The sequence below is a fragment of the Schistocerca serialis genome, chromosome 3 (assembly GCF_023864345.2).
Source record: "Schistocerca serialis cubense isolate TAMUIC-IGC-003099 chromosome 3, iqSchSeri2.2, whole genome shotgun sequence".
Lineage (NCBI taxonomy): Eukaryota > Metazoa > Arthropoda > Insecta > Orthoptera > Acrididae > Schistocerca > Schistocerca serialis.
This window is the reverse complement of record NC_064640.1, coordinates 905816396-905843853: the sequence shown is the minus strand read 5'-3', so window position 1 is coordinate 905843853 and position 27458 is coordinate 905816396. Positions and strand designations below refer to the sequence as shown.

Genomic DNA, 27458 nt, shown 5'->3' with positions numbered 1-27458 from the left:
GACCTCAGAGGTTAAGCCCATAGTGCTCAGAGCCATTTGAACCATTTTTGCTAACTAATGCCGCTGTACTCCAGTAGCAACTATAAACTGGGATCCGCAGCCGTCGCCTGGGCAGTCCGACGATGACTGGTGGGAAAACCATAGAGTTTCACGGGCCTGCGCATCAATATGGGATCAAAGAATCTTCACATGCATCGAACGCCGTAACGTTGCCAGCAGGTAAACGAGAGGGGGAGCCTGTATTGTGATGTTTGTACATAATTTCATATTAGTAATTTGCCAAAATTAAAGCCCAGTGTTGCACCCTCTGCGCTGTGCGTGGCAGGACTGGCATGGATGGGCCCAACAATGATCTAAGTGGCTTGTGGTCTGTCAAGAAGTAAAACTTCCTTCCCTGAAGATACTGGTGGAATTTTGTCATACGGTAGATAACAGCAAGAGAGTCCTTTTCAAATTAAGAATAATTGTACTGAGCCTTGGACATGAGCTTGGATGCAAAAGCAGTCGGTCTTTCCATGGATCCAAATCTGTGCTAAAGCACTGCACCAGTTCTGTTTGAGGAAGCGTTGATAGCTAGCACTACTGGCTTAGCGGGATCAAAATGTGTGAAACAACTCTCACTCATTAAAGCTTTCTTCAGTTTCTGAAAAGCAGTTTGACACTCTCAGGACAATACAAAAGGAAAATTTTTCTTGATCAATCTGTGTAATTGAGCAGCAATTTGCCCTGTATTCGGAATGAAGCGAGTTACGTGAGTTTTCCTAGTACTGCTTGAAAATAACTTACGTTGTGAGGTGCTAGGAGGTCACGAATTGCAGTTAAATGTGAGTGCGAAGGGTGGATGCCGTGAGCGTTGATTACATAGCTCAAGTATTATACTTGTCTTTCTTGCACTTAAGAACAGCAACAGAGTGAACTTGAAATAATCTTCTCAGACTAGAGAGATGTTCTTCGGGAATAAGACCCATAAGCATAATATTATCCAAATAAATCGAGCACGAAGGCACTGTACCAGTCAGCTATTTAAGATAATGCTGAAAAGCTGCAGACGCTGAAGGACTGCCGAATGGCAAACGTAAAAACTATGTGAGTGTCAATCACAAAAAATTTCTGAGACTTCTCATCCACTCCGGCCGCCCAAGCCTTATAAATCAGCCTGTGTAAGTTTGATGTGGTTGCCTACGTAATCGGAAAAACTTATAAGGAGCTGCAGCCACGTCCATTTGTTGATGAAAGTATTTCACTAATACCGCGATCAAGATCTCATAGTCAGGGCTGGCGGTGGAAAAATATTTACATGTGAGCCAGTAAACTGCGATGTCTACTGTTGATCAAAAATGCGATTTTCTGTCCATACCTTGAATATGGTGTGCAGCGAAGTGAGCTCGTTCAAAATCGTCATTCTGTTGTGTCGAATGACAGGAGCTGTGGTGAGCAGACAGGGGTGCTCGTTGCGGCGCTGCTTGGGGTGCCTCAAGTGCCGCCGAGAGCGTAGTTTGGAACTGCGGTAATTGCGTCATTCCTGTTACGAGTTGTTGGATTTGCAGGGCCTGAAACTGAATTCCTTGACTTCTGGACGGTCACTACGGTATAATGGCCACGATTCAATACACAAACGATAGTAATAGAAACACAGTATAAACACTGGGCTGTAAAAAGTGTCTGAGTTAGAACTTACATACGAGAACATGCAAAAACATCCACAAGCGGAAACGAAAACCAGAAATCTGCAGATCTAAATGATTCTGAAACACAGAAAGTCAATATAGAAGCAATGTGTTGGACAAGCACGGAGTATGTCCAAGAATCTGCAACAAACACACACTATCTTCGTTGTCGTTGTATTGCTGTCCCAGCAAGATACGAATCCACAAGAAATCGCCAAACGAAGGATCAGCCTCGGCGCCAATGTTGTATCCTGTAGCGATGCCTGGGTTCTAAAAGCTAAAGCAGACAATGAGAAACACAACAATAGTTATGCCAAAAGTGTTCACTTAAATCAAGGAGACCCTGAGAACAAATGCAGTCGGGTCTAAAGTGTAGTTCAGAGCGTCCTGTTCCATAATCGAGTCCATTATACACTGACGTGACAAAAGTCGTGGGATATCTCCTAATGTTGCGCCGGACCTCTTTTCCCGGGCATGGTACAGTAACTAGACGTAGAATGGGCTCAACAATTCGATGGAAGTCCACTGCAGAAGGAACCATGCTGCCACAATAGCCGTCCATAATTGCCGGTGCAGGCTGTCGTGTACGGAATGACCTCTCGATTATGTCCCATAAACGTTCGATGGGACTCACGTCGGACGATCCGGGTGGTCAAATCATGCGTTCAAATTGTCGAGAATGTTCTTCAAACCAGTCGTGAGCGGTTGTGGCCCGATGACATATCATCGTTATTTGGGAACATGAAGCCGGCCGGAGTGGCCGTGCGGTTCTGGGCGCTACAGTCTGGAACCGAGCGACCGCTACGGTCGCAGGTTCGAATCCTGCCTCGGGCATGGATGTGTGTGATGTCTTTAGGTTAGTTAGGTTTAGTTAGTTCTAAGTTCTAGGCGACTAATGACCTCAGAAGTTAAGTCGCATAGTGCTCAGAGCCATTTGGGAATATGAAACCCATGAATGGCTGCAAATGGTCTCCAAATAACAGAACATAACCAATTCCAGTCAATAATCGGTTCAGCAGGACCAGAGGACACTGTCCACTCCATGTAAGCCGGCCAGTGTGGCCGACCGGTTCTAGGCGCTTCAGTCTGGAACCGCGCGAACGCTACGGTCGCAGGTTCGAATCCTGCCTCGGGCATGGATGTGTGTGATGTCCTTAGGTTAGTTAGGTTTAAGTAGTTCTAAGTTCTAGGGGACTGATGACCACAGATGTTAAGTCCCATAGTGCTCAGAGCCATTTGAACCATTTCCTTCCGCACGCACACTCCCAGATATTTTACAGAAGTAACTGCTACCACTGTTTGTTCCGCTATCACACAAACATACAATAAAGGATCCTTCTTTCTATGTATTCGCAATAAATTACATTTGTCTATGTTAATGGTCAGATGCCACTCCCTGCACCAAGTGCCTATCCGCTGCAGATCTTCCTGCATTTCGCTGCAATTTTCTAATGCTGCAACTTCTCTGTATACAACAGCATCATCCGCGAAAAGCCGCATGGAACTTCCGACACTATCTACTAGGTTATTTATATATATATTGTGAAAAGCAATGGTTCCATAACACTCCCCTGTGGCACGCCAGAGGTTACTTTAACGTCTGTAGACGTCACTCCATTGAGAACAACATGCTGTGTTCTGTTTGCTAAAAACTCTTCAATCCAGCCACACAGCTTGTCTGATATTCCGTAGGCTCTTACTTTGTTTATCAGGCGACAGTGCGGAGCTGTACCGAACGACTTCCGGAATTCAAGGAAAATGGCATCTACCTGGGAGCCTGTATCTAATATTTTCTGGGTCTCATGAACAAATAAAGCGAGTTGGGTCTCACACGATCGCTGTTTCCGGAATCCATGTTGACTCCTACAGAGTAGATTCTGGGTTTCCAGAAACGACATGATACGCCCTTTTATGCCTTATGTACGCGATACTACCACCATTCGTATATGTGCATGTCGCTATCCCATGACGTCGTCGTCAGAGGCGCCTTGTCACGGTTCGCGCGGCTCCCACCATCGGAGGTTCGGGCGTGGGTGTGTGTGTTGTTCATAGCGTAACTTAGTTTAAGTTAGATTAAATAGTGTGTAAGCCTAGGGACCGATGACCTCAGCAGTTTGGTCCCATAGGAAGTTACCACAAATTTCCAATTTCCGTGACTTGCCACCTCAGTGTACTGAAGTCACTGATAGAGACTGTGTACTCTCAAGCGTTATTCACGATACCGAAGAGGGGGCAGGTAGCCTGCGGTGACTTCTTACCGATTTCCATAGCAGCACTGCCTCTGCCAGCTGAGAGGTGCGAGTCAACAGGGCGGTTGTCGGCTGGCGGCCGCATTTGCTGTGTAGCAGCCTCTGGCGGCGGTGCTGTGAATGTCTGCTGTCAGCCTATGAATTATGAACTGACACGTCAGCGTGGTGTCTGTGATGGACACCACCACACAAATAATCATACGGGTTAGCGTTTGGTCCCAATATGCTATCGTATGATTATCATAAATTATTTTTTAAAAATGCCTATCTTGCATCAGTGATATGTAAAGGTCCACAATGGATTGTGAACATTTTCAGTTGTGGGAATTAATAACAGTTAGTGTACTGTACTTTACTACTCTGATTTAAGAAATTAGAAAATTCGTTTCTCAGTTATGTGTTCAAATGGCTCTGAGCACTATGGGACTTAACATCTGTGGTCATCAGTCCCCTAGAACTTAGAACTACTTAAACCTAACTAACCTAAGGACATCACACACATCCATGCCCAAGGCAGGATTCGAACCTGCGACCGTAACAGCCGCGCGCTTCCGGACTGAGCGCCTAGAACCGCTAGACCACCGCGGCCGGCTCAGTTATGTGTGTTTCTAGACGCACTATTGATAAAACTAATAACCACTGTAACCTGTGACCCAAAGGTTTACTTTTATTTGGGTTCCGTCAGATCTAATGTTTTCACATTGATCTACGATGCCCGGTATGTTATTGTGTTAGTAGCGCATCTACAAAATAGTTGTCATCAATCACATCACATCACAGCAATCTCATATTTTTCTTACGTTTTAGTTATACGTCTACTGTAAGTGTTAAAGCCTAGTTGAGATGAGAATTACTATGAAACAGTTCTCACAGACCTAGCGCCTGATAAAGCCGATGGGGAAAAAAGTGTCCTCCAGACGGACTGAAATTTGGTTGGAATCTATGTTCTCTACTGATTTGTAACACAGGGTGTAAGGCGAGATCACTCTCGTGCGCCCCATTAGAAGCTTTCGTCTAGATGTATGTTTGACTATTAAGAACAACAGGGAAAATTTACAATCAGTTACACAAGAAAGTGTACGCAATAATTTTAAATGTAACGTCCGCAGCGATATCTCCCCTAGTGGTCTAGAATCTGTAATCACTGCGCTTTTGTACAGTGTGTGGATAAACAGTGTGAGAGTTTAATGTTTTGTTTGTAGGCTGCAGTTTAAAATTAGTGCAAAATATCTGAAGCGTCACGAGTTAGTGTTCCTTGTAAATCACCCAAAGGGACCAAAGCTTTCATATGGAACTGCTGCTAAAATTCTTATAAAGTCAAAGACATTCGTTGTGAAGTGGGTCAGACGATATTTAGAGGTTGGAAACGTGGGTGATTTACTGGAGAGAGGCCTAAGGTACCAAGCTGTAATCGGTAATGGTGACGATTGCATCAACTATTAGACAATTGTGCAATTAGTAATAACATCTAAGACGGCCACGATGACCGAGCTGTTCTAGGCGCTACAGTCTGGAACCGCGCGAGCGCTACGGTCGCAGGTTCGAATCCTGCCTCGGGCATGGATGTTTGTGATGTCCTTAGGGTAGGTAGGTTTAAGTAGTTCTAAGTTCTAGGGGACCGATGACCTCAGAACTTAAGTCCTATAGTGCTCAGAGCCAATAACATCTACTCTCATGTAAACATATATTGACAATAGTGTCAAATGGTTCAAATGGCTCTGAGCACTATGTGACTTAACTTCTGAGGTCATCATACCCCTAGAACTTAGAACTACTTAAACCTAACTAACCTAAGGACATCACACACATCCATGCCCGAGGCAGGATTCGAACCAGCGACCGTAGCGGTCACGCGGTTCCAGACTGTAGCGCCTAGAACCGCACGGCCACCCAGGCCGGCGATAATAGTGTCTTTTATTTCACACAAATTACGACGTGTCATAAAGTCATGTTAATACTGATAAAGAAACAGGCTAACGGCTTTTGTCTCATTCTTCTATAGAATTCTCATTGTCAGCACCTTTGGTACCCACCGAAAGTCCGTCTCCTCATTCAGGTGTGTTCAAGGTGACAGAAACTTGAAGTACTAGCTACTGTCGATAGTTGTCTGCCCGTCGCGTAATTCACAGAGCTCCATCTTGTAAGAAATGTCATGTAATGTATCTCAACTGCAAAATCACAAGTCGTATTGTCTCTATTCATTGACACTACGATGAGATGTAGAAAAGCAGTCGTGAAGAGTTTGTAGAGCAGTGAGGAAAAATAAGATTGTGGATCAGTTAATAAGTCAGTTCATGACGTCTACATCGTGTCATACAAAAAAACACTCATCACGCAGAACGTCGATATTACTGGCTGTGATGCTCGTAAAGGACTGTTTTCCCACCACGTTTTATGGTTGAATAAAACGGACTTTTCTGTGAAATGGATTTTGTGTAAAATTCGTTTTCTGTTGATTCCTAACTTGGCTCCACTTTACATCTTATTTTTGTTTCCTGTACTGTGCAGTAGTGGCACATTTTGAATCGACAGTGTGTTGGAAGCAATGCGTCACCTTGTATGTTATGCAACGATAATAGACAGTAGAGCTTTGCGGTTCAGCATAACAAAAAGACGAGGAATCACGATACACCGACTGTAGAACATTGACGTTTACTTAACCTAACTGTGATAACATCACACTGAACAAATGTTTCTAGCTTACCTGAGGTACATAAGAAGTTATTCGAAACGTCCGGTTTGTCATACGAGGAAACTGAGTTTGGTTCTGTGTATGATAAGCACAGTTCCTATAACGGACAAGCACAAAGTACCTAAATCGTAATTAGTTGTTACAGTCGTTTCGTAGTAGCAACGGAGGAAGCTTTATCTAAGTATATTCCTCATGAAAATTTTTCTTTTTTAGCCGCTGTGAATGCATTACGATTCAGAATTAGTATTGTTGCACATATATTATTCCTTTATATAACTGTACTGATTTAATATTTTTGTTATATAGTGAAGTGCAATACAGTTTCACCGAAATTTACAGATACGCCTATGAATGCGTAGTTCAGTTGTCTGATTAAATATTTTACGGGGAAAAAATGTGTCGTTTATTGATTTCAGGACACACGGTTCTGTTAGCTGCTTTTACTATTGCCGCAGTTTTTATATTGTGCTGTTAATTATTTCAGCTGTGCTTTGTGAATGTATAATTCTGTAAGTTCTACATATTTAATGTAGGATCGATAGGTACTGAGCAGAGCAGCTGATGTACAAACTTGTCGTTATTTTTCTATAGCATGAGTCATTTTCCGAATCGTCGATACGCGGTGACCTCTTACAGGGATCTAGGGAACCATCTTTTGACTGATGTGTCCCTCCCAGTCAGATCTGGTGGGCAAATACAAAGTCTTTTTAGTTATTTTCTAAATATGTGTCGTCCCTGATTGGGAAGCGGTATAGTATAGGTTCCTAATTGGTGTCCTGTGTTGCGTATGTGTGACTGTCGCTGATCTTGTATCTCTGATTCATGTGAAAATACTTAAGAGTTCGGAGCGCATGATGAGGAATTTTGGTAGTTTTTCCTATGCAGAATAAGGAACATTCGTGAAACGTTATTTCATAGATGTAGGGCTATATACAAAATCCATCATTCCATCTGAAAGCTGCAAGTTTGTTTGTTTGCTTGCTTGCTTGCTTGTGTGTTTGTGTGTGTGTATGTGTGTGTGTGTGTGTGTGTGTGTGTGTGTATGTGTTTGCGTTTGTATGTGGGTGGGTGGGAGTGGTCTAGAGGCGGCTTCATCTAGAGATTTCACTGGAAGATGAACTACAGAGATGCACATAACTGACATACTGTCATTAAAAATGAGTAACGTAATAAAGAATTACACTTTATGCTATTCTATACGTTAACTGCTAGTGAGAAAAATCCATCCTTTTCTACTTACGAGCAAAGACTCTGTTAATGATGGATTTATTGAAACCTACGATACAGCATGACAAACCTTTTTCGATTGAGAGCACTTCGAAGGATTAAGAAAGAGATCGTTCAGCCTCAGATGTTTACGTCTGTGTATTATAGTCTACATCTAGATAAATACCCCGCAAGCCACCGCACAGTTCATGACGGAAGGTACATCGTACCAGTATAATCAGTTTCCTTTCTTATTGGCGACCATTTAAACACACTTTGTTGATTCGACACACTGAGTCTGGAACTTGCGTTCACGATCGGATTTGAAGTAATGTCTTTGGCTTGAAACTAACTGCATAGAGACCGATCGCGAACCGGTGTAAAACTACTCACTTCTTTAATGGTTCAAATGGCTCTGAGCACTGTGCAACTTAACTTCTGAGGTCATCAGAACATAGAACTAATTAAACCTAACTAACCTAAGGACATCACACACATCCATGCCCGAGGCAGGATTCGAACCTGCGACCGTAGCGGTCCCTCGGTTCCAGACTGTAGCGCCTAGAACCGCACGGCCACTCCGGTCGGCTCACTTCTTAAAATTAAAGTTTTTAAATATTATTTGCAGAGCTTGTTAACTGCAGAATTAAATGAATATAAGTAGGTGGAGTCATTATATTTGATTAAACTAGGCAACACTATAGTTTATAATTTCAAATAAAAGCGTTTATTTAATAAAAAAACAGATTATTTTTCACCGAAAACCCGTTGAGATAGCAACGCAAGCTGGTAGCAGCTGTACGAGTACACAGTGCTTCACTAAATCCTACTAAATGAAGAACAAAGTTTATTTCCCACATCTGTTACTCCTTTTTTCACGACTGTTGAAGAAAAATTGTAGACTTCACAGCACAAAATGTTTCGCAAAACATTTAAGTTCCACCCTGCCTTCCCTCGCAAAACTTGTGACTTTCGACTATGCGGCTGTCTACCGCCCGGAAACGAAGAAAGACCAACTTGTCTGTATTGTGTCTCCAGAAGAAGTCCTCACTCCAACATCTCCCAGCCCGAAGTGTTCACTCCACTGCCTCCCAAGACGAAGTGTCCTTTTTCCGGCTCAAACAATTACTCTCGGACTCTTCCACCCCGTGTGTTTCACCGCTGCCACAGCTACCTAGCTTATCATTAGCCGTTGCTTTTACTGCCTCAGTTTCAACTTCGCCGTCACTAACCACGTATGTTAACATAAAATTTACCATTTTACGCCCTGTTGTCGATTTAAATAAATTACGTCTTAAATAAAACACGCTAAAATGCAGGTTAATTTGATGTTATACAATTTATAAGTAGTCAGTTATTTCGCATGTAATTTTAAACTAATGTTTTCAACACCGCTGAGTTAGTCTTTTCGTAAATAGCAAATTAAACCACAAGAAACTACAGACATAAATTACTACTTAAGTAGAATGTGTGTTACCACTGATCATTTTCTTAACTTGGAACAATTCTTAGAGACTTATCCCAGAAGTCTGCACGTGTGTTACTTCTACGTAATGGATGTTGGATAAAGGTAATGTGATTCCCAATTTTGCACGTCGTGGTGTGTCTTCATATGTTATTCTGTGTAAGTGAGCGGAATTTCCACCGCGCACTTAGTAGCCTGGAATCTCAAGATTGTTTTATGTACGCTTTTTCATCAAATCTATCAGGACACCTATTAGCGGACATTAATATGACCGATGTAACTCTGCAGGGGACGCTTTCAATGAGGTATCTGAACGTCTCTGGAGGAATGTCAGCCCATTCTTCCGCACGAACAGAATATAGCGAAGGTGGTAATGTTGGACGCTGGAGCCTGTACCGAAGCCGTCGTTCTAACTGAACGCTAGGGTGTTCCGCTGGCTTGAGGTCTGGACTATGGGCAGCCTATTCCATTTCGGGAATGTCATTGCCTCACATGTGGTGCTTTATGACAGTGTTCTTCGTCGTCCTGACACAAACAGTCAGTCATCGTCTCCGAACTGTTCTTTTACTGTATGCGGTAAACAATGCTATAAAATGTCCTTCCACATTTAGCGTTTTCTTAATCGCAATAATGTAATCATTTCCTAACAACAAAAATACCCCGAATTGTAACACCACCTCCTCCACACTTCACTATTGGCACTGGACAGGTGACGTTCTCCCGGTATTCGCCAATCTCAGACCCTCTCGTCAGATTTACGTGGTTTATAGTGAGATTCACAGCTGCAAATCACTCGTTTCCAGTCATCCACTGTCCAGTGGCGTCGTCGTACTTGACACCACCTCAAGCGTAGCATAACATTGACTACTGAAATGTGTTGGTTATACATACTTCGTATCTAAAATTAGATAGTTTTATTATTGTACCGTTGGTGGTTTACGCGTACTGAGGTGATATTCATCGTTTAAACAGGAGAGGCAGTAATTTTCTAGGCATCCTCCACACTTTGCAAACGCCGCATTTTTACAAATACGTAGCTGTTATGAAGTTTCTATAGAAAAACTGACTTGGTTTCTATTCATAAAAGGTTCGGTGTCGTCGTACAGTTTGGCAGTAAACCGCGCATAATGCATCATTTCGTCAAATTTTGGCAAGGATAGCTGGTGATGTACAATGGGATGCCAGTTTACCCGGGGTGTGACTTCTATTCTCGGGATGTCACCTCTTTTGTCTCTCGATGAGATAAGAGCAGCTTCGAAGTTGTTTTTTTTTTTTCTTCGACAAATTTTTTACCTGACGATAAAAACAGACAGAGCAGGGCTGCTAATAGCCGTGGGCTCCTCGAAGGTCAAACTGAAACTAATGGAATACGAATCCCTCTACCCTTTAATTAAAATTCCTCCCTGCAAAGTTATTTGTAGAATCTGTATGGACGCTATATGTAAAACCTCTTCCTGGGAATTAATTTTCCATCGCCCTTTTCCTTTCATACCTTTTATGAAAATAATAATACATACAATATGCTGAGCATTATTTCGGTTTATTTGCAGTGAAGGTAACGCAAAAAATTAAAAGTTTCGGCACAAGGACTCGATCCCATGATTCTCGTATTACAATCCTGCACTCCTTCCGGTGCACCAACCTCCGCCTGGCTGCGTAAGTGGCTCGTGCCTCGCTCGTCCAATGTCATAAATGCTATTTTTTCTAAACGCTTGGGCACCTGGAACTCCTACTTCTGTCAGATTCATTTCTGGCCAAGCCCTGCATGTACCATAAATTTGGACGAAATCAATAATGACGAGTAGGCAGCGCTGAGCCGTCCACGGGGGCACTTCCCTATTGCCAGTCACACATGCGCGGATAATGTTTTCTAAGCCTTCTCTACATGGAAACCACTTTTTCCATTGTATTGTATTGAACAGGGGACCTAGAAACGACGGAGAGGATTCGTCCCCGGCGTAGCCCTCAGTGGTACCCAACCCTACAACAGGCTACAGCAGTCCACTCACCCCACCGCCATCCCACACCGAACCCAGGGTTATTGCGTGGTTCTGCCCCCAGTGGACCCCAGGGAACGTCTCACACCAGACGAGTGTAACCCCAATGTTTGCTCGGTAGAGTAATTATGGTGTACGCGTACGTGGAGACAGTGTTTGCGCAGCAATCGCCAATATAGTGTAACTGAGGCGGAATAAGGGGAACCAGCCCAATGCCACATCTAAAAGCTCTCCATCCTACTCACTTCCTACTCCCGCCTCGGAGTACCACTGTCCACCACTTCTACAGCAACCTCCAAACCTCCCCACGCCCCCTCATAGCTGACAAACCCTGTCTCGCCGACCTACTACACTTACCCCACCCACCAAAACTCCCTCCCACCACCACGCAGAACCCATAACGTAAACAGGCCGAGGCAGATGGTAAACCGCCTTAAAAACCATCCACAGACTGGCCGGTACACCGGACCTCAACACTTATCCACCGGGCGGATCCGTGCCGGAGACCGGCACGCTTTCCCGCCCGGAGAGCAGTACGTTAGACCGCACGGCTAACCGGGCGGGTTACTTTACTCATTATGCAAAATTCCTTAAAGCTCGGGTGGACATTCACAAATAAATGCTGCTGAATAACATCTATATGTTCAAATGTGTCTGAATTCCTAAGGGACGAAAATGCTGAGGTCATCGGTACCTAGCCGGCCAGTGTCCGAACGGTTCTAGGCGCTTCAGTCCGAAACCGCGCGTCTTCTACGGTCGCAGGTTCGAATCCTGCCTCGGACATGGATGTGTGTGATGTCCTCAGGTTATTTAGGTTTAAGTAGTAGCTAAGTCTAGGGGACTGATGACCTCAGATGTTAAATCCCATAGTGCTTAGAGCCACTTGAACCATTTTTTTGTTATCGGTCCCTAGACTTACATGCTACTTAAACTAACTTATGCTCAGAACAACACATACACGCACCCATGTCCGAGGGATGACTCGAACCTCCGGTGGGAGGGGCCGCGCAATCCGTGACATGGCGCCTCAAGCCGCGCGGCCACTCCGCGCGGCTAACATATGTATATAGCTTTCCTTGCTGGAATTTTACAGCACACAGAAAGCCCAGGCAGGTGTACATTCCGGTAATTCCTTTCACAGGTCAAACTTTCCGACAGAAGGCTACGACGTTGTTCTCAATTTACACAGTTCGACAAAAATATGGAATCACTAAAAACACTTCACATACCATGACTGATACGGTGGAGGAAACATGTTAGCATTCAAAACAACTTCCAGTCGTCTCTGGATGGATAAATACAGTTCCTGCAAAATAGTGCCAAGTTTAGGTAACGAGCCGGCCGGTGTGGCCGAGCGGTTCTAGGCGCTTCAGTCTGGAACCGCGTGACCGCTACGGTCGCAGGTTCGAATCCTGCCCCGGGCATGGATGTGTGTGGTAGGTTTAAGTAGTTCTAAGTTCTAGGGGACTGATGACCACAGATGTTAAGTCCCATAGTGCTCAGAGCCATTTGAACCATTCAGGTAAAGATGATATAGATGGATAGCGATCATGTACCCTTCTCTCCAAAGTACACCACAAAGGATCATTAACAATGAGATCTGGTGGGTGTGGAGGCCGGGGGAGATGTGACAATTCATTCTCGTGTTCACAAAAGCAGTCCTGCGAACTGTGTGGCAAGGGACCCTGTCGTCTGTGGGCAAACATTGTACCATGGGATGGATCTGATCAGCCAAAATGGTCTCATAAACTGAAACGCCCCCTTAGAGAAATTTATGAATGACTGTGCTGATAAACCCCTACGTTATTTGATTTTTAAACAGCTGAGCAAAACTGAACGTACTCAGACATTTCGCTCTTTATTTATTCTGATCAACACTAAACTGACACACAATACGGGGTTATTACAAATGATTGAAGCGCTTTCACAGCTCTACAATAACTTTATTATTTGAGATATTTTCACAATGCTTTGCACACACATACAAAAACTCAAAAAGTTTTTTTAGGCATTCACAAATGTTCGAGATGTGCCCCTTTAGTGATTCGGCAGACATCAAGCCGATAATCAAGTTCCTCCCACACTCGGCGCAGCATGTCCCCATCAATGAGTTCGAAAGCATCGTTGATGCGAGCTCGCAGTTCTGGCACGTTTCTTGGTAGAGGAGGATTAAACACTGAATCTTTCACATAACCCCACAGAAAGAAATCGCATGGGGTTAAGTCGGCAGAGCGTGGAGGCCATGACATGAATTGCTGATCATGATCTCCACCGCGCCGAAAATTCAAAGCGTTTGACTTTGTCATCGGGTGTCAGGGCTTGTAGCAATTGTAAACGGTAAGGCTTCTGCTTTAGCCTTTTCCGTAAGATTTTCCAAACCGTCGGCTGTGGTACGTTTAGCTCCCTGCTTGCTTTATTCGTCGACTTCCGCGGGCTACGCGTGAAACTTGCCCGCACGCGTTCAATCGTTTCTTCGCTCACTGCAGGCCGACCCGTTGATTTCCCCTTACAGAGGCATCCAGAAGCTTTAAACTGCACATACCATCGCCGAATGGAGTTAGCAGTTGGTGGATCTTTGTTGAACTTCGTCCTGAAGTGTCGTTGCACTGTTATGACTGACTGATGTGAGTGCATTTCAAGCACGACATACGCTTTCTCGGCTCCTGTCGCCAATTTGTCTCACTGCGCTCTCGAGCGCTCTGGCGGCAGAAACCTGAAGTGCGGCTTCAGCCGAACAAAACTTTATGAGTTTTTCTACGTATCTGTAGTGTGTCGTGACCATATGTCAATGATTGGAGCTACAGTGAATTTATGAAATCGCTTCAATCATTTGTAATAGCCCTGTATTTTTAGCGCAACGCAATCTGACTTTCAATAATCCCTACAAAAGAACGACCCTGACTAACAATAACCTATACCTTTCATGAATCACTTACCTCACACAAATCTTCGTTACTCGAACTACTGCAATACAGCGAGTGCAAATACTGCCAGCTAAATAAAAGATTCTAACTACTGAAGGCACTAACTACTGATAGGCATAGTTAGGAAATGAAAGATTTTGATAGAGAACAAACAATGTATTTACCTTAATAGTTATTCTCTCTGATGGACACACGTCCCGATCATCCGCTCTCAAAACTCCGCCATCTCTCTCCCCACATCCACCACTGCTGGCGGCTCACCTCCAACTGCGCAACGCTACGCACTGTTCACATCCAACTGTCCAACACTACAATAGCAAATATTCCAACAATACAAACTAGCCACAGACTTCACACAGCACAGTCAGTGATTTTCATATAGAGCATTAAGTGGCGTTACCAACACAAAAACCTAAACAGCATACTTACAAAACCTTGGTAACAATGCGACTTTGCAAAGTAACCTTGGGAACCGTGGAATACCGCGATATCGCTGCCAAAATCATTACCAAACCCCTCCCATGTTTGCTTCTTGAGACGTAACTTGGCTAGAAGTCAGAAGCACTGTGAAACAAGTCCCACTCGACCAAATGACATCCTTCAATTGGTCTGTAGTCCAGGTTTTATGGCTTTGGAATCGCGTTTTCCTGTTACGGGCATTTGCAGTACTGAAGAGTGGTGTTTGCATTCCAGCTCGCCCTGCAGTTCGCTGCGTCTGGAGATACCCTCTTGTTGTTTTGGTGCTCAGAGGGTTCACCAGTGTGACATTCTCTTCTGCAGTGACTTTTGCAACTGTCGTCCATTTATTTTTCGTCACAGTCCTCTTCAATCACTGTCCGTCATGAATACACACTAACGTATCCAAAATAGATCAAAAATTAAAGGCCCATGTATAAAATAAACATCAAATTTATTTTAGTTAAGAGAACACAATCTTCCTTGTTGCAAACAGGTCTTGAAACAATCGTCAACAAGATAAGCTCTTCTAGCTTGTACATAACACAGTACTTTAGGCAGAAGATCTGGTAACGGAAAAGAAAGAGTTCTGAAATGAAGTCTCGAAAAAACTAGTTAGAGTTAACGTTCACAATGACAAATTTAAGTCCAGTGAAGCCGGTATAATTACAAACACCAAAATATTAAACGTCCAGTAGTCAGTCACCATATCAACGACACTTCCTCTTCTGGAAGACACGTTGCAGGTTCTGGGGTGTGAGAGTTGGCTCAGAAGGCAGTGACAGACTCGCACTAGCTCTGGAGTGAGCTCATGATTGAAGAAATGCGCATGCATTCGACGCCTGGCCCAGGAAGCCCAATTGAAGTGAGTTGTCCTTTGAGGGCCCATGCACTGGCCTAAGTACAGCTCTCGGCCAGGGCACAGTCGGGCTTACTTCGTGTCATATGGCCTGACATGGTAAAGAAGTCCGTAGAACCAGCGACCTCTGTTGGCTCTTATATCGTCCTATGGTGGCCGTGGATAGTGTGGCGGCCCTCTGGTGTTGTCTTTAAGGGATCTGGCTGCCCAAGTAACTTGGATGTAATATGGGTGAGCTTCTGTGAAGTTTGGAAAGTAGGAGACGAGGTACTGGCGGAAGTAAAGCTGTGAGGACGGGGCGTGAGTCGTGCTTGGGTAGCTCAGATGGTAGAGCACTTGCCCGCGAAAGGCAAAGGTCCCGAGTTCGAGTCTCCGTCCAGTACACAGTGTTAATCTACCAGGAAGTTTAATATCAGCGCACACTACGCTGCAGAGTGAAAATTTCATTCCGGAAACATCCCCCAGGCTGTGGCTAAGCCACGTCTCCGCAATATCCTTTCTTCCAGGAGTGCTTGTTCTGCAAGATTCGCAGGAGACCTTCTGTGAAGTTTGCAAAGTAGGAGACGAGGTACTGGCGGAAGTGAAGCTGTGAGGACGGGGCGTGAGTCGTGCTTGGGTAGCTCAGATGGTAGAGCACTTGCCCGCGAAAGGCAAAGGTCTCCGAGTTCGAGTCTCCGTCCAGTACACAGTGTTAATCTGCCAGGAAGTTTCATATCAGCGCAAACACCGCTGCAGAGTGAAAATTTCATTCTGGATATTCTTTGAGAGTAGCCTGCTTCGCGTTTTTTAACGGTTATGTTTACGTCTATAGAAGTGAAAGGACATGTTGTACTATTACGTACCTTGAGCAAGGGCTTGAAAATCATTTGTCAAAAGTTCAGTTATATGATGTGCAACACAATGCGTCCTTCTATCCAGTATGTGGTATTCCGGACGATATAAACAGATTTTCAACTCGTGTATGTCAACAGGTTCCTGTTCTCACGCCAGCCGGAGTGGCCGAGCGGTTCTAGGCGCTACAGTCTGGAACCGCGCGACCGCTACGGTCGCAGGTTCGAATCCTGCCTCGGGCATGGATGTGTGTGATGTCCTTAGGTTAGTTAGGTTTAAGTAGTTCTAAGTTCTAGGGGACTGATGACCTCAGAAGTTAAGTCCCATAGTGCTCAGAGCCATTTGAACCATTTTTTGAACCCTGTTCTCACGTAGCACTAAATAGTTTTAAATATGACGATACACATTTCGCCGACGTAGACGTAGGCGATGTAATTTGAGAAGTGTAAATATGTTTTCAAAGAAAGGAGTTTCACCTTTTTTGCTGTATAAAAGTTCTTACAGCCTACGGTAGACGAAAAAACGATTTTAGCATTTAGATATGAATTAGTTTAAAAACCTTCTATTTGTAGGCCATATTGGCGGAACAGGGGGCTAGGAAGTGAAACCGTTCTCTGGAGAGGGTCAACGGCTGTAGGGGAAGCAAAGGTTTTGGCAGATACACGCTGAAGTGTTGCTAATATTCACAGAACACGTGAAATCTCCTCCACCTGCTCCCCTCTTCACTCCTTACCAACTTGGGGTTTCGCAACCGGATTCTGCCATCGGTTCTAGTCTAGACTCTCTCCTAATTACAATCTATCGTAGATCCCTCAAATAAAAAACCTTGCCTAATAGCTGGAAGAAACCACAGGTCACTCCCGTTTGCAACAAGGTTAGTAGAATTGATCCTTGACATCAATCTGCTGTAGAATAATGAAATACCTCAAACAGAATGACTTCCTCCATGCCAATCAACAAGGATTGCGGAAGAAAACGATCATGCCGAACCCATCTCTCACTTATATCACATGAAAGCTTTGAATCAAGGCAGTCAGGTATATGCAGTATTTCTTGATTTCCGAATAACATTTGACTCACAACCACATCTTCGCTTATTGTCAAAATTACGATCATATCAGTTATCAAGCGAAATTTGTGACTGGATTGATGATTTTTTAGTAGGAAGGACGCACTATGTTATCTCGAATGGAGAATCGTCGTCAGGTGTAGAAGTAACTACGGTTGTGCCCCGGGAAGTATGTTGGGACCCTTCCCTTTCATGTTATGGATTAATGACAATATGAATAGAAATCTCAGGCTATTTACAGATGATGTAGTTACTTATAATGATGTGCTGTCTGAAAGAAGCTGCACAAATATTCAGTCAGATCTTGATAATATTTCAAAGTGGTACAAAGTTTGGCAACTAGCTTTAAATGTTCAGAAACTTAAATCTGTGCTGTTAACAAAACGAATAAACTTAATATCCTGGGAAAAAAATATCAGTGAGTCACAGTTGGAATCAACCAACTCGTACAAATACCTGGATGTAACACTTCGCAGGGATATGAAATGGAATGATCATATACGTTCATTTGTGGGTAAAGCAGGTGGTAAACTTCCGTTAATTGGTACAATACTGGAAAATGAAATTATTCGGCAAAGGAGATTGCTTACAAAGCACTCGTACGACCCATTCTAGAATACTGCTGAAGCATGTTTGAGCCGTACCATATAGGACAAACAGGGGATATTGAACGTATACAGAGAAGGGCAGCACGAATGGTCACGGGTTTGTTTGACCCGTGGGAGCGTGAACAGAGGCATTTAAAAAATCTGTCGTCCCACGTTACGTTAGTGAACGGAACGGGAAGAAACCCTAGTCGCTTTTACAATGGGATGTATCCTCTGCCATGCACGTCACAGTGGTTTCCAGAGTACAGACGTAGATGTAGGTGTAGATGTAGGGGGTAACCACTAGTTCCGAACATTACTGCATAAATCAGCGGTTTTGTTTCAGTAAACTCATACCTATTCATCTAATACAGAGGCTGCTGAAAGAGTAAGTTTAAATTTAAGACTGTTATGCACCACTGAATTTTCTCACAAATGAATAAGTCGATGGGCGGGGGGGGGGTGGGGGGTGGTGTTTATTGTTTCGTTGCGGCACAGGGCAAACAGTCAGTAGTGTGTAGTGTGTGGGGTGTGTGTGAGTGTGTGTGTGTGTGTGTGTGTGTGTGTGTGTGTGTGTGTGTGTGTGTGTGTGTGTGTGTAAGCGCTTACTGTGTATCGCTAGATAATTCATTTATTGTTTGACAAACCAGATTAGAATGTTCGTTGCATCTATGACATCACCTTTGATTAGCGACAGTGTATCATCTGCAATACTAAACTTTCTTCGTACAAGGCTGTTTGGTACTGATTAATTTTTGGTCCAAGCCATTTATGAATGCATTAGCTATGGAACTGGATATGCAAAATAATATGACTTTTCCCTCTGACTACGTTTAAAATTTAAAGTAAAATACTCGTAGTTCTAATTGAGGAGTAGGTTAATGGATTATTATACAGAAATGAGCACATAATAATGTGTATGTCTTATAGATTATGTGTAGTAGTCTTCTGAAACCCCAGAGTCGCTTATGAATAACCTTGTATATATACACATATACACTCCTGGAAATGGAAAAAAGAACACATTGACACCGGTGTGTCAGACCCACCATACTTGCTCCGGACACTGCGAGAGGGCTGTACAAGCAATGATCAACCGCACGGCACAGCGGACACACCAGGAACCGCGGTGTTGGCCGTCGAATGGCGCTAGCTGCGCAGCATTTGTGCACCGCCGCCGTCAGTGTCAGCCAGTTTGCCGTGGCATACGGAGCTCCATCGCAGTCTTTAACACTGGTAGCATGCCGCGACAGCGTGGACGTGAACCGTATGTGCAGTTGACGGACTTTGAGCGAGGGCGTATAGTGGGCATGCGGGAGGCCGGGTGGACGTACCGCCGAATTGCTCAACACGTGGGGCGTGAGGTCTCCACAGTACATCGATGTTGTCGCCAGTGGTCGGCGGAAGGTGCACGTGCCCGTCGACCTGGGACCGGACCGCAGCGACGCACGGATGCACGCCAAGACCGTAGGATCCTACGCAGTGCCGTAGGGGACCGCACCGCCACTTCCCAGCAAATTAGGGACACTGTTGCTCCTGGGGTATCGGCGAGGACCATTCGCAACCGTCTCCATGAAGCTGGGCTACGGTCCCGCACACCGTTAGGCCGTCTTCCGCTCACCCCCATCATCGTGCAGCCCGCCTCCAGTGGTGTCGCGACAGGCGTGAATGGAGGGACGAATGGAGACGTGTCGTCTTCAGCGATGAGAGTCGCTTCTGCCTTGGTGCCAATGATCGTCGTATGCGTGTTTGGCGCCGTGCAGGTGAGCGCCACAATCAGGACTGCATACGACCGAGGCACACAGGGCCAACACCCGGCATCATGGTGTGGGGAGCGATCTCCTACACTGACCGTACACCACTGGTGATCGTCGAGGGGACACTGAATAGTGCACGGTACATCCAAACCGTCATCGAACCCATCGTTCTACCATTCCTAGACCGGCAAGGGAACTTGCTGTTCCAACAGGACAATGCACGTCCGCATGTATCCCGTGCCACCCAACGTGCTCTAGAAGGTGTAAGTCAACTACCCTGGCCAGCAAGATCTCCGGATCTGTCCCCCATTGAGCATGTTTGGGACTGGATGAAGCGTCGTCTCACGCGGTCTGCACGTCCAGCACGAACGCTGGTCCAACTGAGGCGCCAGGTGGAAATGGCATGGCAAGCCGTTCCACAGGACTACATCCAGCATCTCTACGATCGTCTCCATGGGAGAATAGCAGCCTGCATTGCTGCGAAAGGTGGATATACACTGTACTAGTGCCGACATTGTGCATGCTCTGTTGCCTGTGTCTATGTGCCTGTGGTTCTGTCAGTGTGATCATGTGATGTATCTGACCCCAGGAATGTGTCAATAAAGTTTCCCCTTCCTGGGACAATGAATTCACGGTGTTCTTATTTCAATTTCCAGGAGTGTATTATTGGAGATTCTTAGACGAACCAGTGATGAAACATACTGTATTTCTTTTAATATTCTCTATCTTTTACTAATCTTACCTTATAAGACAAGCAAGACACAATAATCAGTAGACCGAGGGTCGTTTAAGATGCACTATTTGATCTAAAGTATCCAGCCACGTATTAGTGGATATTAATATGATTTATACCCACCCTTCGCATTCGTGACCGCTTCCACTCTGCTGGGCACACTTTCAGTGAGGTTTTTCAATTTCTATGGAGGAATGGCAGCCCATTCTTCCTCAAAATCAGAGTACAGAGAAGGTAGTGATGTTGACCTTCTAACTCAACCAAAAGACGTTTCATTGGGATCAGGTGGGGGCTCTGGGCAGACCAGTCCATTTCAGGAATGTTATTGTCCACAAACTATTGCTTCACAGATGTTGCCATATGACAGCGTGCACTGTCTTGCTGACGCAAACAGTCGGCATCTCCGAACTGCTCCTGTTCTGTACCCAGTGCACAATGGTGTTAAGTGAGCTCATATCCTTTCGCAGTTATGGTTTTCTGAGCCACCATAAGGGAACACACACTAATCCACGAACAACACCCCATACCATAACACCACCTCATCCGCACTTCACTGCTGACATTACACGTCAGGCAGGTAACATGCTCCAGGCACTCGTCAAACCCAAACACTTCCATCGGACTGCCACAGGGTATGGCGTGATTCAAGACTCCACATAAATCGCTCCCAGTCATTCACTATCCATTGACGTTGCTCTTTTTACCATCTCAAGGGTCGTTTAGCTTTGCTACAAAAATGTGGGCTATAGAGGAGCTGTATAATTTTACCACTGTAGCCAACATAATTATACTGAAAAGTTGCAACGTGTCATGTTGATATATAAACGAGTAAGAAGTTTAAGCTAAATTAACTTGACAAAATCGGATTTATATACCACCTCAAATATCTATTCCAACGCATGTACTCAACACCCCAAAACAAAGATCTCCAAAATTCTTTAAAATTTATTCTGTAATAATATTGTTACGATGTAACGATGTATATTCTTTGTGCTTTGTGATAATGTTTCTCTTCTGCTATATGATTCTTGCACCTAGTAGTTTCCCGACACCATATTTGTTTACAAAATATGACAGTATAGGCTATATGTGACGTGTTACGGCAGTGAAATGAATCTGTCACCAATAGAGGTACTCTATTTACTTATTTTATTTTTACCATTAGATATACGCTTAATTTTTTTGTCAAAAGAAACCCAAAACCATGTTCTGAAAGTGTTACAAGTTCTTCAAAAAATCGTATGATTTAAATATTTTGCTAGCGGTACTATTGTAGCGGTGTAGCTGACTAGAAATGTATACAGACAAAACTGCTCTTTGTACTGATGGTCGGCTGTACTGGTTGTGAATGTACCTCTGAATGTTAGACAAACGATGTGCATCAAACACGATGGTGCGCCAGCCCATTTCAGCATTGCTGTGAGGAATCATCTGAGAGCTGAATCTATGGATCGGCCCTGTGGGCTGGCCACCTAGGTCACCTGACATCACGTGTCTGGATTCCTTCCTCTAGGGGCATATGAAGCAGCTGTCGTATGAAACCGTTGTAGAAGAACTTTTCGCCAGAAATGCCGTAGCTGCTGGTACCATTGCGGACATGCTAGGAAACTGCAAACGGACACGACAACCAATGGCTCGACGATATACTGCGTGCATACAGTCCAATGGTCGCACATTCGAGCAGGTTTCTGTAAATGCTACTGCTGTAATAAGTATGGTAAACTACCTTGTGCGTAAATCGTCCCTACCGTCAGAAACTGGTATTGGGGACTTTATATATATATACAGGGTGAGTCACCTAACGTTACCGCTGGATATATTTCGTAAACCACATCAAATACTGACGAACCGATTCCACAGACCGAACGTGAGGAGAGGGGCTAATGTAATAGTTTAATACAAACCATACAAAAATGCACGGAAGTATGTTTTTTAACACAAACCTACGTTTTTTTAAATGGAACCACGTTAGTTTTGTTAGCACATCTGAACATATAAACAAATACGTAATCAGTGCCGTTTGTTGCATTGTAAAATGTTAATTACATCCGGAGATATTGTAACCTAAAGTTGACGCTTGAAACCTCCGACGTTCAGTTGCGTGTTGTAACAAACACGGGCCACGGTCGGCGAGCAGCATCTGCAGGGACATGTTTACGATGACGACCATGTTTACGAGTGTGGCTGTAGTGCACTGTTGTGGTTTGGTCTAGCTGTCGCAGTGTCCGCATGTAGCGCTTGCTGCTATTGTTATTCTGCATTCGTCTTCGCACGCAGACCAACTGTAGTACACCGTGTTACCAGACGTCTATGATAGTGTAGTGTTGTAGGAACTGTGACCATGGTGTATTCGAATTCTGAAAAGGCGGAGATGATACTCATATATGGCGAGTGTCGACGAAATGCAGCTGAAGCCTGCAGGGTGTATGCAGAACGGTACCCGGACAGAGAGCATCCAACGTGCCGCACATTGCAAAACATCTACCGCCAACTGTATGCTACAGGTATGGTCGTAGCACGCAAACGGGTCCGTAACAGGCCTGTCACAGGAGAAGCGGGTGCAGTTGGTGTGTTAGCTGCTGTTGCCATGAACCCACACATCAGTATACGGGACATTGCGAGAGCCGGTGGACTGATTCAAAGTAGTGTCATGCGCATACTGCATCGTCACCGCTTTCACCCGTTTCATGTGTCGCTACATCAGCAATTACACGGTGATGACTTTAATCATCGAGTGCAATTCTGTCAGTGGGCATTAACAGAGAATGCGTTGCAGTTCTACCTGTTTACCGATGAAGCGGGTTTCACAAACCACGGGGCAGTGAATCTACGGAACATGCATTACTGGTCCGTGGACAATCCTCGCTGGCTCAGACAGGTAGAGCGACAGCGACCGCGGACTGTAAATGTATGGTGCGGAATCATTGGCGACCACCTCATTGGTCCTCACTTCATTGCAGGGGCCCAAACAGCTGCAACATACATCGCGCTTCTACAGAATGATCTGCCAACGTTGCTCGAAAATGACCCACTGGAAACGCGTCGACGTATGTGGTATCAGCATGATGGTGCACCTGCACATTCCGCAATTAACACTAGGCTGACCCTTGACAGGATGTTCGACGGGCGTTTCATAGGACGTGGAGGACGCATAAATTGGCCAGCCCGTTCTCCTGATCTTACACCTCTGGACTTCTTTCTGTGGGGTACGTTAAAGGAGAATGTGTACCATGATGTGCCTACAACCCCAGAGGATATGAAACAACGTATTGTGGCAGCCTGCGGCGACATTACACCAGATGTACTGCGGCGTGTACGACATTCATTACGGCAGAGATTGCAATTGTGCGCAGCAAATGATGGCCACCACATTGAACATCTATTGGCGTGACATTTCGGGACACACTCTATTCCACTCCGTAATTGAAAACGGAAGCCACGTGTGTACGTGTACCTCACCCCTCATGGTAATGTACATGTGCGTCAGTGAAAAGACCATTAAAAAGGTGTTAGCATGTGGACGTAATGTGCTGTTCCAGTCTCTTCTGTACCTAAGGTCCATCACCGTTCCCCTTGGATCCCTACGTAATTCGGTGCTCTCCGATACACTCGATCGAACAGCGGAGGAGTGGTACTCAAGCGTCAACTTTAGGTTACAGTATCTCCGGATGTAATTAACATTTTACAATGCAACAAACGGCTATGATTACGTATTTGTTTATACGTTCAGATATGCTAACAAAACTAACGGGGTTCCATTTTGAAAAACGTAGGTTTGTGTTAAAAAACATACTTCCATGCATTTTTTTATGGTTTGTATTAACCAATTACACTAGCCCCTCTCCTCACGCTCGGTCTGTGGAATCGATTCGTCAGTATTTGATGTGGTTTATGAAATATATCCAGCGGTAATGTTAGGTGACTCACCCTATATATATATATATATATATATATATATATATATATATATATATATATATATATGACGTTGTGTTAATCCTGTACTAATCTGAACGAATAATTTCGAGCACCCTATAATTGAAAACACAGGGTTATCAGTTTACTAACGTTCATGATGTAACACTTTCCATTTACGTCATTTTACGAAAGAAGGTTAGTTTCACTTGTCTGTTTCCGGTTTCATTCACTACGAATCTGTTAAAATGTGTCAAATATTCGACATGGCCTGAATCACATACAGTTTTCATCATGAAGTTACGGCGCAGCTGAAGGATGGAAAGTTGCAGCCACCACGTATCTCGCAGCAGCGAGGTGTGGCGTGGGCGTCATAGCTGATGACCATGTCTCTTGTGTTTACAGATGTTCGGTTCACCGAGCACGCCGGTCCTTGAGAACCCAGAGTACCAGACGCGCTGGTACTTCAAGTACTTTCTCGGCAAGCGTAAGTACCAAGATGGAGAGATTTCTAGCGGCGCTTGCATGTTTAATTCAGTGGTTGTCACGTTAAAGGGAGGCAAATCTGTTCCCGTCCTTCCCACCGCCTCGCACTCTGCTGGTATATGATCAAAGAGAAAACGTTTAACAGTACCTCTGGACAGAAAGAATTCTGTCGTTTTAGTGACGGTTCGTGCCAGTAAACATTCTAACTTTCATCAATAATTACAGTCTAAAGCAATTTGGAGAAGAAGAGTGTTCTTGTTACTCGGCGAAAAGAAGCATGAAAACTGCGGAATTTATGTCACATAAATAATTAATCAACGAAATATACATTCAATGTATTTAGTTTTTCATTTGTGTTCCAAGCTAATAATTACACGCAGTTCATGTAATGTGGGAATCCACTGTATGATTAAATATTTTGTCATATACTAACAACCTTCTCAAGCACACCTACATTACCTGAGTTTAAGAAATTGTATGATTGCTCTCCATCCCTTTAGCGTCACATCTGCTACTTTTTTAGAGACTGAGTGAGTGAGTGAGTGAGTGAGCGAGAGAGAGAGAGAGAGAGAGAGAGAGAGAGAGAGAGAGAGAGAGAGGCGGGGGGGATATACGTTAATAGAAACAAAAACGTGCCAGTAAACATGGGTCCGCAGACAACTCATTTCTGAGATAAGTATTAATCTGTGCTAACTAACTGTGACCCACATCACTTTACTGTGTTGTCCTATTTGGTACAAATACACACGTCTCTGCAGTGAGTTACGAATTCTTTGAAACATGCCCGAATCACATATTAAATCTTGACAAAGATGGAAAGAAGATTAGGACTTGACGTTCCGTCGAAAACTAGGTTATTAGAGACGGAGCACACGGGTTGTTTCAGGGATGCGGAACGAAATCGGCCGTGCCCTTTGGAAGGAACAATCCCGGCATTTGCTGTAGTGATATAGGGAAATCAGGGAAAACCTTAATCTGGGTGGTCGGACGTGGATTTGAACCGTCGTCCTCCCGAATTGGAGTCCACTGTGCTAACTACTGCGTCACCTCGATCGGTAATCTTGACAAGAATCTACAATTCAGTGCTCCTGCTCTTCATCTGTACCGGCAGCAGTGCCTTACATTTCACTTTTTGAGATGCCCCCAGATCGAGATTTAGGTCAGAAAATCTTGGAGGGCAGGTTACATGCCCTTTGCAGACTATAACGTCAACATTTTTTTCTTCCTTACAGCCAGCAGCGTAATATATCCCGTATGTCAGATAATGACATGATTATTCGAAATAATGCAACAACCAAAGATAGTCGTGAGAAAATTTAGTTAATATCGCTGTTCATACGCATAATCTTTGTAAACATATTACGCCATAACACTTGAACTGTCAAACCGTAATTAACATAATATTTTCAATATATTTACGTCATTTACCATCTTATCAAAACAGGGACAGTTGTAAGACAGTTCACTAACGACGTAATATCAATCTAAACATGAGTATAATATAGTCACTTTAATATAAGTGACATTCATATTTATACACGTTCACACCATAATTGTATTCGCAGATACTTGACAATGGTGAAAAACACCGAAACACTCTGTCGTGAATAAAGACTAGTTATTTTAAGCAGCTCTTCTGGTGCGTCTTCCTAATAATTTGAATATTTTTAGCATGCTGCAGCAGAGTCAGCAACTGTAAAATGTAATAATGTTAACTTTCAGCTTACTGTTGCATAAGCAAAGAAACTTTACCTGGGTTTCGGCTGTAATAATTTAGCCTTCTTCAGAAATGTCACAATATAAAATTAAAATTAAAACATGTCAGTAATTGGCCTTGTCAGACTTAAAATGTTAGTACTACAGTACACAGTCATAAGACTGCGACACTTCTACTGATGTTTTGCCGATAGGCCACACAAACACGCCTGACCGGTGGGCCGCGGGTGCTGAGTTGTAACGGCGCCACGGACAGCCAAGGTTGCTACATAGAGACGGACAGCGACGCAGGGAGCTTAGCTAGTGGTCGCGCGCCTGCACGTGCGGAGTGATAGTGACTTAAAACCAGAAAATCTTAACTGAGATTATTTTGGAAAATAGTTTATTACAATAGTTAGGACTATTAATGGCATTAAAACCCTTAATCACTGAAATTATTGTTCCATAAAAGGTAAAAGACATAACAAGTGTACTGTACATAAGTAAAAATAAACATTAATTGATAACATTATTTGTTACTGCAGCTAAAACTGTTTCTGGCAATAAAACATAATAACTGAAGTTACAGTTCTATGAGTGACAAATGACATTATATAGCGTGAAGTAACCTTTTAATAAGAAAAGGCCATACGTTTAGGTTAACAGTGCTTGAAATATTTGGAACTTAGCTAAGAATTAACGCCTGTGAATGATAATAAGGACAATTGTCTCATACAGGTTAGCGGTTAGATATGCAATATGTAATCAGCAATTAATACATAAGAAAACATTCCTGATCCAAAAGACAGTGGCCGTGGCTTTCTACGAAGAAAATGTAGGGCACTATTTTACGAGTTATTGTGATGAACT

The 27458-nt window shown here is 44.0% G+C and overlaps 1 protein-coding gene across 1 annotated transcript in view; it reads left to right on the top strand.

Moving 5' to 3' along the window:
- The window catches only part of LOC126471314 (GTPase-activating Rap/Ran-GAP domain-like protein 3), a 346167-nt gene that overhangs the window by 87610 nt on the left and 231099 nt on the right, over positions 1-27458 (top strand). The window contains exon 4 of the mRNA XM_050099436.1: positions 24813-24894. Within this exon, the coding sequence (XP_049955393.1) occupies positions 24813-24894 (82 nt within the window). The remainder of the gene's footprint in view (positions 1-24812; positions 24895-27458) is intronic.